This window comes from Sinocyclocheilus grahami, unplaced genomic scaffold (genome assembly GCF_001515645.1).
Source record: "Sinocyclocheilus grahami isolate Dianchi unplaced genomic scaffold, SAMN03320097.WGS_v1.1 scaffold10.1, whole genome shotgun sequence".
NCBI lineage: Eukaryota > Metazoa > Chordata > Actinopteri > Cypriniformes > Cyprinidae > Sinocyclocheilus > Sinocyclocheilus grahami.
The window spans coordinates 711,317-722,379 of record NW_015505189.1 but is presented as its reverse complement, the minus strand read 5'-3'; the positions used below and the strand labels follow the sequence as shown (position 1 = coordinate 722,379).

At 39.6% G+C, this 11,063-nt stretch overlaps 3 protein-coding genes across 6 annotated transcripts in view; 2 read left to right on the top strand and 1 right to left on the bottom strand.

The window, feature by feature from the left end:
• Positions 1-572: 572 nt before the first annotated feature.
• ogfod1 (2-oxoglutarate and iron-dependent oxygenase domain containing 1) lies at positions 573-5,745 on the top strand. The gene is made up of 13 exons (XM_016284165.1): positions 573-803; positions 967-1,112; positions 1,185-1,231; positions 1,309-1,409; positions 1,505-1,621; positions 1,904-1,995; positions 3,344-3,472; positions 3,563-3,676; positions 4,128-4,141; positions 4,376-4,632; positions 4,729-4,845; positions 4,988-5,046; positions 5,158-5,745. The coding sequence occupies exons 1-13, from the start codon at positions 647-649 to the stop codon at positions 5,314-5,316; spliced, it is 1,509 nt and encodes a 502-aa protein (XP_016139651.1). The 5' UTR covers positions 573-646; the 3' UTR covers positions 5,317-5,745.
• A 230-nt stretch (positions 5,746-5,975) lies between these two features.
• On the bottom strand, positions 5,976-8,081 carry fbxl8 (F-box and leucine-rich repeat protein 8). 2 transcript variants are annotated; one of them, XM_016284762.1, is made up of 3 exons: positions 7,750-7,794; positions 7,623-7,654; positions 5,976-7,085 (listed from the first exon to the last, which is right to left on the bottom strand). In XM_016284762.1, coding segments are annotated over exons 2-3 (969 nt in total). In that variant the 5' UTR covers positions 7,625-7,654; positions 7,750-7,794; the 3' UTR covers positions 5,976-6,118. The 2 variants fall into 2 exon arrangements, with proteins under 2 accessions (XP_016140248.1, XP_016140240.1); XM_016284754.1 differs by lacking the exon at positions 7,623-7,654 and having other exon boundaries at positions 7,750-8,081.
• A 119-nt stretch (positions 8,082-8,200) lies between these two features.
• The window catches only part of LOC107594616 (tumor necrosis factor receptor type 1-associated DEATH domain protein-like), a 9,168-nt gene continuing 6,305 nt past the window's right edge, over positions 8,201-11,063 (top strand). The window contains exons 1-5 of one of the 3 annotated variants that reach the window (XM_016284736.1): positions 8,201-8,303; positions 8,589-8,661; positions 8,761-8,807; positions 8,892-9,045; positions 9,188-9,468. In XM_016284736.1, coding sequence (XP_016140222.1) covers positions 8,787-8,807; positions 8,892-9,045; positions 9,188-9,468 — 456 coding nt within the window. In that variant the 5' untranslated portion in view covers positions 8,201-8,303; positions 8,589-8,661; positions 8,761-8,786. The remainder of the gene's footprint in view (positions 8,304-8,588; positions 8,662-8,760; positions 8,808-8,891; positions 9,046-9,187; positions 9,469-11,063) is intronic. The other 2 variants (XM_016284727.1, XM_016284744.1) reach the window with 2 other exon arrangements.

Here is an 11,063-nt window from a genome sequence, read left to right as displayed (position 1 = left end):
TTTTGCTTTCTTGTGATTAGGGTTTTGCATCCCAAGTTTATCACAGTGCAAATTGCGTTTTAGTGAGTGAGAATGTGTTTAGAGTTTTGCAAAAAGAGTGCGTGAGATCTGCAAACAGTGTCTAAACTGCCTGAACTTGTTTAAGGTTTTGCAGAGAGAGTGATTTATTTGACAAATTGGTTTAGGCTATTGAGAATTTGGTTCAGAGAATGTGGTTTAGTGTCTTAGCAAATGTGGAAAAACTGTAAAGTAGAAAAACTTTATTTTAAATTTCACAATATTACTGTTTTACTGTATTTAAAAAAACATTATACATTTTACTGATCCCAAACTTTTGAACAGTAGTACTTAGCAAATGTGGAAAAACTGTAAAGTAGAAAAACTTTATTTTAAATTTCACAATATTACTGTTTTACTGTATTTAAAAAAACATACATTTTACTGATCCCAAACTTTTGAACAGTAGTGTATTTATTGTTTTTTGGACATAATATTTAATCAGAATCAGATTTCAATAAGTTTTCAGAGAAACTCTGCGCTATTCCACAGCTGACCTGGAGGGGCAGTACAGATCCAAAAGCGCCTCTGATTGAATCTGCACGAAGAAGAGCCAAGGAAATGAAAACAAAAGTCCCCCTGGGTTGTTATGCCAGCTAAAAAGCGACAGAATGATCCCGCAACGGGTAAAAAGAATAAGAAAGAGAAACGAGGTGAACTCGCCGTGATTAATTCGGATTTGAGGGATGAAGCTGTCCAGAAAAGCATGAGAGACGCATGGCAGAGGAAAGAGAGCTACGCTAATGGTATGTTTGTCCACCCACGTGACACAGTGAGCTTACACGAGTTCAACAGTCTTTTACAGAGTTACTGTTAGCAGAAAACAGCAGAATCAATTTGCTTTTTGCAGATGAAGCAAACTGGTCTGTGTATCTGTCATGTCTGTGAATTCTCTGGTCTCTGTTCCAGGTAATATCCTCCTGGACTGTGAGCCCTTCCCTCACTGTCAGATCACTCGTTTCCTGCAGAGTGAGAGCTTTGTGGAAAGTCTGCAAGCAGAGCTCCTGCAGCTGAATTTCAACAGCAAGTCAAATGATTTGTACAAGTTTCAACAGGTATCAGTCTGAATCATAGCTATATATTATGAAGAAGTGGATACTGAGCCCTGAATTCTGTTTCTTCTGCAGTCCGATGATCTGGGAGAGAGAAAAGAAGATCATATCTCACAAATAAGGTGAGTTCAAATGAGCTTCTGTGTTTAAGTTTCTGTCATTGACTTGCTCACAGATGTGGTGTTTGTTGGGATCTCAGGTCTGTGATTTTTGGGGAGTTTCGTGTCTGGCTGTCAGAAGTGTTGCAGGTGGATCTGGAGGCGACTGTCGATATATCCTGTGCAAAGTACGAGCATACAGGTAAACCATCTGACCACTTCTCGACGAATCACTGGGGTGTAGACAAGGAGATGATGTGCAGCTGGTCTTGACGTCTCTCGCTGCTCTTTGTGCAGATGTTTTGCTGTGTCACGATGATGAGCTGGAGGGACGAAGAGTTGCGTTCATCCTCTATCTGGTACCTCCCTGGGAGGTGAAAGATGGAGGGACACTGGACCTGTTCAGCACTGATGGTGTGTGATACAAGAGCATAAATAGGGTCATTTTACCAACAACATTGTTGTTATTAAGTTTAAAATAACTTGAATCATGCTATTTGAATCAACGTGAAACTGTTAATTTTGACTGAAACATGATATTCAACAAAAAGTCATGAAAAAGTTGTTACATATTATAAGAACAGACATTTTTTTTCTTTGGAATATGTTCTAATGAATCATACAGGAGGACCATGTGTAAATGTATTTAATTGTTTGTTATTTAATTAATTCATTATAATTGTGTGTGTTTCACAGAACACTGTCAGCCTGTGAGTGTTGTCAAGTCTCTGCTTCCTTGCTGGAACTCTCTGGTCTTTTTTGAAGTGTCCCCCGTCTCCTTCCATCAGGTAGTTAGAAGCAGTGTTGTTTCAGTATGACTTTTATACTATTATAGAATGTATTCATATTTTGAATTAGCTTTTATTTGTATGATTTTTGTTTTTTTGTTTTATGTGCTTTTGGCATTCATTCATTCATGTATGTATGTATGCATTTTATTATGCTTCAGTTTTTCTTTGCATTTAAAATTTTTTTTTTTTGTAAATTTAGTGCCTTGGCAAGGCAACATTTCAAATTTTTGTTCAAGTTTTTCATCCGATTCAATGTTACGTCAGTTAAACATGATTTTTAATAGTTTTTAATAGTCTTTACAGACCTGTATGACTTTCTTTCTTCTGTGGAACACAAAAGAAGATATTTTCAAGAATGTTGGTACCTAATTAGTTTCGGTTCCCAGTGGAAGTCAATGGGAACTGTGATGAGTGGGGGTGGGGCCGAGAGCCGTGGGAACGGAGCAAGTTTTTAAAATAAACACAAAATAGCGCGACGGCCCCTCGCAGACGACTGTCGCACACAGTGTATATGTGTTTGTTATAGGAGAGTTTGCTATTTGAGTGGGTGAATGAGATGTACCTGGATCCTCGCTATCAGGCTCGAGTACAGCAGGAATTCGAAGAAAGTTCTGAGATTTGCTTGGCTACTTTCTTACAGGTTAGTGTGGCGGCTCCTGCCAGCCAGTTGAAGATTGAACCCCTACTGCTATTATAGAATGTATTAATATTTTGAATTAGCTTTTATTTGTATGATTTTTGTTTTTTTGTTTTATGTGATTTTGGCATTCATTCATTCATGTATGTATGTATGCATTTTATTATGCTTCAGTTTTTCTTTGCATTTAAAAAAATTTTTTTTTAGTAAATTTAGTGCCTTGGCAAGGCAACATTTCAAATTTTTGTTCAAGTTTTTCATCCGATTCAATGTTACGTCAAGTGTTTTTCTGTCAATATGGGGTGCTGTGTGTACATTAATGAGGGAAAAAAATGAACTTACATGATTTTAGCAAATGGCTGCAATATAACAAAGAGTGAAAAATTTAAGGGGGTCTGAATACTTTCCGTACCCACTGTAAACCACCCATATTTAGTTTGATAATATTGCAACTATTAATCTCTTCCTGTCTCAGCACGTTTTGTTTTCTGGTAAGTTTCGTGTGATGTTTATATGCTGATGTATTGATGCCCGTTGCTGTGTTTAGGGGACCGGTGAGTGGTGCAGGTGTCGCTCATTGTCAATTACTCCACCGCCCCCACGCGTCACAGGAACAAAATCACAACACTGGTCAGAAGGATTGGTGCTCCATTCATCAGTGATTTACATCTGTTGTAACAAACTAAACTGTAGTCTTGACTGTCTTAGGTGGCAGAGGTTCTTTCTGAGGAAAAGTGCCGTTTATCTCTGAGTGGTTGGTTTCATGGCCCTTCTCTACCAAGACCCTCACGCTACATTGAACCCCCAGTTCCCCGACACACTCATATCCCCAGAGATGTAAGTCAAGTTAGCAGGAGAGAGCGTTTTTGGTATGTTGGCCTGCATCTTCTCTATCTGAAGCACAGTGTGTATATGTGTTTGTTATAGGAGAGTTTGCTATTTGAGTGGGTGAATGAGATGTACCTGGATCCTCGCTATCAGGCTCGAGTACAGCAGGAATTCGAAGAAAGTTCTGAGATTTGCTTGGCTACTTTCTTACAGGTTAGTCATCATCATTATTAATTGCACAAAAATATTCAGTTATGTTTAATGTACAGTAGTACATATACATTTGTACATCAGGGTTTGCCAATGCACCATATGAGCAAAACTCATTGTGTATATTAAGTGTTAAATAAACTCTGCCAGAAGATGCTTTCATAAGGCCCTTTTAGTCTGTGCTGTTGTGGAGGTCCATGTATAATTGATGCCAAGGAGAAATTCCTGAAAATGTGAAAACACTAGAGGCATGTAGCCAGAGTAAGTTTTAAATAATTAAGTGTCCAAGTTACTTATTTATAATGTTGCACATGTAAGAGTCACATTTGCAGACTCTGCATGCAAGAATATGCTTATATTGTGATATATGTACAATACCAATAGAGCTAAATTACAATGGATATGCCAAAACACTGTTTTTCAAATGCATTAATGGTAACACTTCTCAGTTAAGTTTGCTAAATTAATGTTAGTTGCCATGAAATGGAAATTCCGTTTCATCTCTTTTCTAAATGCAAGTTTTTGATCCATGCATCTGTTTTTTGTTTTTTTTTATTGTTTTGACCTCATCTGTAAACCACCCATATTTAGTTTGATAATATTTAAACTATTAATCTCTTCCTGTCTCTGCACGTTTTGTTTTCTGGTAAGTTTCGTGTGATGTTTATATGCTGATGTATTGATGCCCGTTGCTGTGTTTAGGGATTATGGCCGTGCAGATATGCAGAGCGTCCCATCTTGTGTACAGGAGTGCTGGGAACTCCTCTCCTCCGAGTCATTCTTCATCCTCTTATCCAACCTGACCGGTCTCCGTCTACACTATCTGTGCGGTGATGAGGATGAGAGCGAGAACGAAGATGGAAAGAGTGAGACAGAAAACAGAGGTGGAGAGGGAAATACACAAGCATCAGCATCCAATACTGATGCTGATACTTCAACAACTGAGAAGAAAGACAAAGGTAAGTCAGCATGCGCATGTGTGCCTTTAAAAAAAAAACATTTATGCAAAGATACATTTTTACATCTACAATAATTTTTCCTGTGGATTCTTGCAGGACCTCCTACTTGTGTTGGAGAACTGCGTCGCTGGATGCATGGCGACTATACATTGTTACATGACTCTGTCAAAAGAGAGTATGCATTGGATCTGCAGCTTCACATGGGCTGTGCTGGTATGAAATAATTTATGTTTGTCCTTTTTGTTATTAGTTGATAAGTGTGTTCAATATGACTAAATTTTGATGGAGGGACAACGGTTTGAAAAAAGTGCAAGAGCATATCCGAGACAAACATCAGCCTGTTTTTTTCTATCAGGGTGGAAATCAGAATTTGGGGGATTTACGTCCTATATTGCACATGATGAAGATGAGGAGGTAGGTGATGGTGTCACACAATGCCAGTTTGTTTTCATTTAATGATTTATTATAACATATGCAAACACAGCAGACTAGTGCACATTATTTATTCTGGGGTTTTTTCTGTAGCTCCTGACAGTGTATCCTGAAGATAACTCCCTCGCTCTGGTCTACAGAGACAAAGACACCCTCAAGTTCATCAAGCATATCAATAATAGCAGCTCCAGCCAACTTTCTTCTCAGAATACTGCAGCATTCTATGACTTCTCTTTTAACTACTATGAATGATGAATGAGTGCATTGGACATACATTTCATAACATTTTGAGCTTAATATACAAAAACAAAAATAAATTTGAAATATAAGTGCACTTTCATTTTTGAATGTGCAAGTTTCACTCCAAACTACAAAAATTCATTGTTAAGTGTGATGCTCGAAATGAAATGTAATCATTTGGTTGTTAAATGAGCATTTGTGCTCTGATGTCAATAAATGTTAATAATTAACACATGAATAATGACATTTGTGTTCATCTGAAGCCCATTGTGTTATATCACAGAACTATAACGTGTTAAAACACCAAATTACATCTATTTACATTACTAGAGAACATTAGTGAAAATGTTTATATTCTAGGTTGTTCATCTGCATTATGTACTCATCCTCACGCTATTCTAAAACTATGCATATTTATAACCTGTATGCATTTCTTTATTCTTCTGAACATAAAGAAAGATATTTTAAGAATTGTGTTGTTTTTTTATATATAATGGAAGTCAGTGGGTTCCAATGTCGTTTGGTTCCCAACATTCAAAATATCTTCTTTTGTGTTCTGCAGAAGAAAGTAAGTTGTACAGGTTTGGAATGTCATGAGGCTGAGTAAATGATGACAGAATAATATTTTATATTTGAGTGAAGTTTAATTGAAAAATGTACATGAATCACATTCTCCAGCATGATTTGAGAATGATCCAAAGAGCATCTTGAGCTTAAATGGAAACAAGAACATCCAACCGTCCGTAAAAGGATTTCACATAATCAGTCTCACAAATGTAGTTATTTGATTAGACTGAAAAATTGTGCAAGAGCACTACTTTAGTTTAGTAGAGGTCCATGGGTGAGCCTCTTTATGTGTTTTGAGTGTGAATCTGCAGAGATTTGGACAGCTTGTGATGAACGCTGTTATTACTTCCTGCGAGACCACACAATAACAGTGAACCTCTTGGAGCTTGACACACTGCTTTGCTAAGGCTATCAGCTCAGAGTTAAGTTCAGGGGATGGGATTGTCTGCAGCTCCAGAACCTCTAGCGTGTTTGTGTAACTCTGCCTGACTATCCGAACCTCATCCAACAGCAAAGTCCAAGTGAGCAGCTGAAGACATCGGACAGGGATGCTGGGCTGCAGTACCCCTGGAACGTGCAATTCGGGCAGGGTGTGGTCCAGCTCAAGTTCCACCCAGAGACGCGGGTGTCTCAGTTTTAACTCTAGCCATATCTGGTCACAGAGAGGCACGGTGTATTTGAGCGAGCGTTCGCAACGGAGCTCTAGTTTCTTTAGTGCTGGTCGCTCTGGCAACATGAGATCTTTAAAGACGTCTTGTGAGAGACTGGCCTGGAAAACTCCAAGAGTGCTGAGCGACTGGCAGCATTTCAGCGTTTGCCTTAGAGTTTCGGCGTTGACGCCACACACCAGAGAGTGATTGTTGATGTAAAGACTTAGCAGAGCAGGGCAAAACATGGCTATGCTCCTGACGAAGGAGTCGCTGAGGGTGAAGGGTACACCCCTTAGGTCAAGCACGGTTAGGGACGACCCGTTCGTCAGTATGTCCACTAAGCCTTGCTGCAGGTCCTGACCAGCATAAAAGAGAGGCGTGTTCCCCACACAACAGATGGAAAGTCCTTCCAGCCGCCCATCACCCCTGGCAACTGCCTGCCGCAGCACCCGCAGTGCTGTTTTGCGATTGGCTGTATCGGTCAGACACATTCTCAGTTTCAAATTTCTGACCAGTGGCAGAAGAGCAGAATATCTGTCGGGGACACTGGTTCCTGACTCACACCTAAGACAAGAGATAACATATGACACACAGAGCAAAACATGCATCATTTCTGCTGTTTATTATTATGATGCATTAAAGTTCATGCAGCAAAATTTTATGACAATATAGTAGTGTATGGCACAAAGTCTTCACTAATGTCGTAAAATGCTTTTATCAAGGTACTTAATAAATCAAATAAGTCAAATATGAGGCCATGGAGGAGAAGAAGAAAGAAATCACACAGGAGATCTCTTTAATAACTCAAAAATTTCTCCTAGACAGCAATGCTCAATTATAATGAGCAATGGAGAGGGAATGGAGACTTTTAGTCTCATTCTTCTCAAAGGTACATCTCAACAATGTCTCAAACTGTGCTCAAAGTGGCCAACATATCAGTCTGCAATCAAAAGTGATCCATTTTAATATAAATTCAATCATTTATCATTAAATTATCTTTATCATACTTGCTACATTCTATTTATTGTAACTCTGTATGTAGTCTTCGTATTTCTCCTGGGAATTTTTAGGAGAAACATGTGAGACAGATTTAATACTTACATGCAGTTTAACTGAGATCTCCATTAAGTCTCCTGAGATATGAAAGAGCAATATCTAAGTAATAAAATTATCCTTTGGAAGGGTTTCCTAATATCTCATGGATACAAGACAAACCAACAGTTCTTACCTGACTTCAGTATCTTTCCATGAGCTTGGATGTGTCACGATATTAGACCAAGCCTTACAAACAGTAAATGCATTGCATTTGTCCTGTAAAGGCAGAAAAGAAAAAATATGTGCAAGGATCTCTTCTGGCAGATCCATCCCATTCCAAATCAGCCCTTTATCTTCTGTCAGCCGCGGTACATTAAAATACACTTGAAACAAGTGATCTGATATTATAACCGAAAACCTTTAATCCAGCACAGTGCGTGATGACTCTGCTGTCTGTGTGTCTGTCAGACTTCTGGGGGGGGGGGAGAGCATATACGCTCTCAAACTTCTGTACTTCCTCCTGCGTTACGAGTTCCGTTGTTAAACGCTGCGATGAAAACAGATGTAGAGCTTTGAGCCAATCAACATAGAATGCGCGAGGCTCTTAACCAATCAGATTGGAACATTGCAGTGGGTGTGTCTTAGTAGCCAAGGCAGTGCTTCGACACCTCGAAAGTTTCCTTCGTGTAAGTTTGCAGGCCTGTCTAGACTTCCTTATCATTCAGACAAAGTTCACCAAATCGTTGTGTAAGTAACATGTAATATGTATAACAAAAGCGCAGGTTTCATTTTCGCTATTATGTGAATTGAAGACAAGCAGTATTGCGTTATGTTAAACTTTTGTTCACGAGAACATTAAAATGAATAAAAATAAATCCACGAGTCTGCATGTGCTAGTGTTTGTATATGTTCTATCCACCGACCTCTCAAAAATGTAAACCGTTAACATTTTTAAACGTGACGCATCATGTTACCTGTAAACATGTGCATCGCATATTTAACAATCACCAACCTATGACCCGATTTATATAGCAGTATCGACCATCTATCTAGCTCACAGCTGTATAAGGAAGTGGTTACATCCTGAAAACACACACAAAACAATGTATGTTTGTTAGTCTAATAAGATCTTAAATGATTCTGCTTTTTTAGAATTTCTTTGGCTATGTTTTTTTTACGTGGAGTAATTTGTTCACACTCACAGGATTGAGACAGGAGTTTGATCAGAAGATGGACAGTATAGACACAGAGGTACATTGTGTTTACATTTGTGTCTGTCCAGATGTTGTTGTAAGTGAATTAACATTGTGTGAATGATTTTATCTTCATCTACAGAAGTTAAATGACCGCAACGGCAACGATGCTGCATTTTCAGGGTGTGCTGTACTTTTCTTGGGGTGTAGCAGTCCAGCACACAACCTTCTATCGCTTTACAAAGACGAGCAAGGGAAATTCAGCGTGTTCAAGGTTATTAAACTCACCCTTATAGGTAAGCGTCAATAGAGGTGGCCACCAAGTACATATTGAGTTAATCAAATTATACAGAAGTGAAAAGAGTGTGGCGTTTTAGCTATACAGATTTATATGTCTTTGTGTTGCAACTGATACTGTTCGAACTGTCTTTGATCCAGATTCTGTTGGTGGACTGGAAGGGCACGAAATCCTGAAACTTCACGATGCTGATCCCTTCCTTGGGGTGGAACTCAAATTCATGGCCATGCTTCCCTGTCAGCGATTCCTGGAGAGCTATGCATGTGGTTCGCTCACTCAGTTTCTGTCCCAGCATGCCTCACGCCTTCTTACTCTTCCGGATGGGGATGTCATAGAAACACAGCTCAAAGCAGGGATGCATACATTGGACCAAAGCCTTCAAGATCTAGAGATCTGTCTGGAGCACATACGCCAATCACAGGTATGTGTGTTTGTTTATGCTGATATGACCAGCAGGATAGGTTTATACGGCTCTGTACTTTGATGAGCAGCTGTTTGCACAGAACGTCAGATAACGGAAGGAAATCACAGTTCACTGCTGCTTAACAGAGGTAGTTTTTAACTTTTATTTAGGCCAAAAGGTCATTGGTGTAAATGGTGCTGGGAATTCCCCGAATCAAGAGGGCCTTAGTAAGGATAACAAATTAGGCTTGACACATTTCAGCTCTGAGAAGAAACTACAGGTTCATAGATTAAAGATTTGATAAGATTAAAGGGGTCATATGATGCAATTTCAAATTTCCCTTTCTCTTTGGAGTGTTACAAGCTGTTCGTGCATAGATAAGGTCCCTAAAGTTGCAAAGACTAAAGTCTCAAACCCAACGAGATATTCTTTATAAAAGTTAAGACTTGTCCACGCCCTCCTAAAATGTTTCGTTTAAACACACCCCCACATATCTACGTCACGATGTGGGAAGATTTGCGTAACGCCGCCAAAATGTTCACGCAAAGAAAGAAGGCGTAACTTTTATTCTCGCTGTAGTAGGGCTGCACGATAAGCCCGCTGGACGCTCCTTCGTCCAGTAGCCCCTCACTGCAGAACCCAAGATCCAGAGGGCGTGGTTGGATCCACATCTAGTGGGTGGAGATTGGTAGGTTTAGGTATATGTAAGGTGGGAGGAGTTGGATCTGGATCTAACCACGGCCCCTGGATCTTGTGTTCTGCAGTGAGGATCATCTCCCTTCGTCGAATCCGCCGGCCATTCCTCACTCAAGCCCGCCGTGTGTGACGCTGTGTGTTTCGTTGTGAAAGCGAAACTACTTTGTTTGGCTTTCCAAAAGAGGACACAACTATAAATCAGTGGTTAAGTTGTATTTACAACACTGTTCAAGAACTGTTCAACCCAAATATTCAGATGTGTGCAGCGCATTTTACGGAGGACTGTTTCCTGATCCTGGGAGAGTAGACTACAATGCGTCTGTGGCACAAAGGCTGTTTCTATAAAGTTGGGCAGTTCCAACTTTTCAAGGACAGTCTGGTGCTTCTGACTCACAATCTGTAAGTAAGTTTTTTATATTTAAAGAATTTGCCACTGATGATTCAAACGCGAGTTTTGGGCAGTGTTGAGTAGCGCTTGTTTGTCATTTCTCCGATCACAAATGCAGACATGGTTTTATGTTTACGCGGCGCGATACGCAACGCAACGCGTAAAAAGACAGTATACATCATTATAATCAGTAATTATGTCCCCACTGGATGCAACAAATGCCTCATTTATAATGGGTTTTAATGTTTTTGTCTTGTCGCTCTGGGGCTCACAGCATGGTAACGTAACGTTTCCGTCACACACTTGAGGTATTCGGCCAATCACAACGCACTGGATAGCTGGCCAATCAGAGCACACCTTGTTTTTCAGACCGATGAGCTTTGTAAAAATTGACGCGTTTCAGAAAGGCGGTGCATAGAGGAGAAACAATAATGTACAGTATGTGGGAAAATAATGTGTTTTTTTAACCTTAAGCCGCATAAACACATTTCATTACACCAAATACACAACATAATGTTCTTTTTAGCAA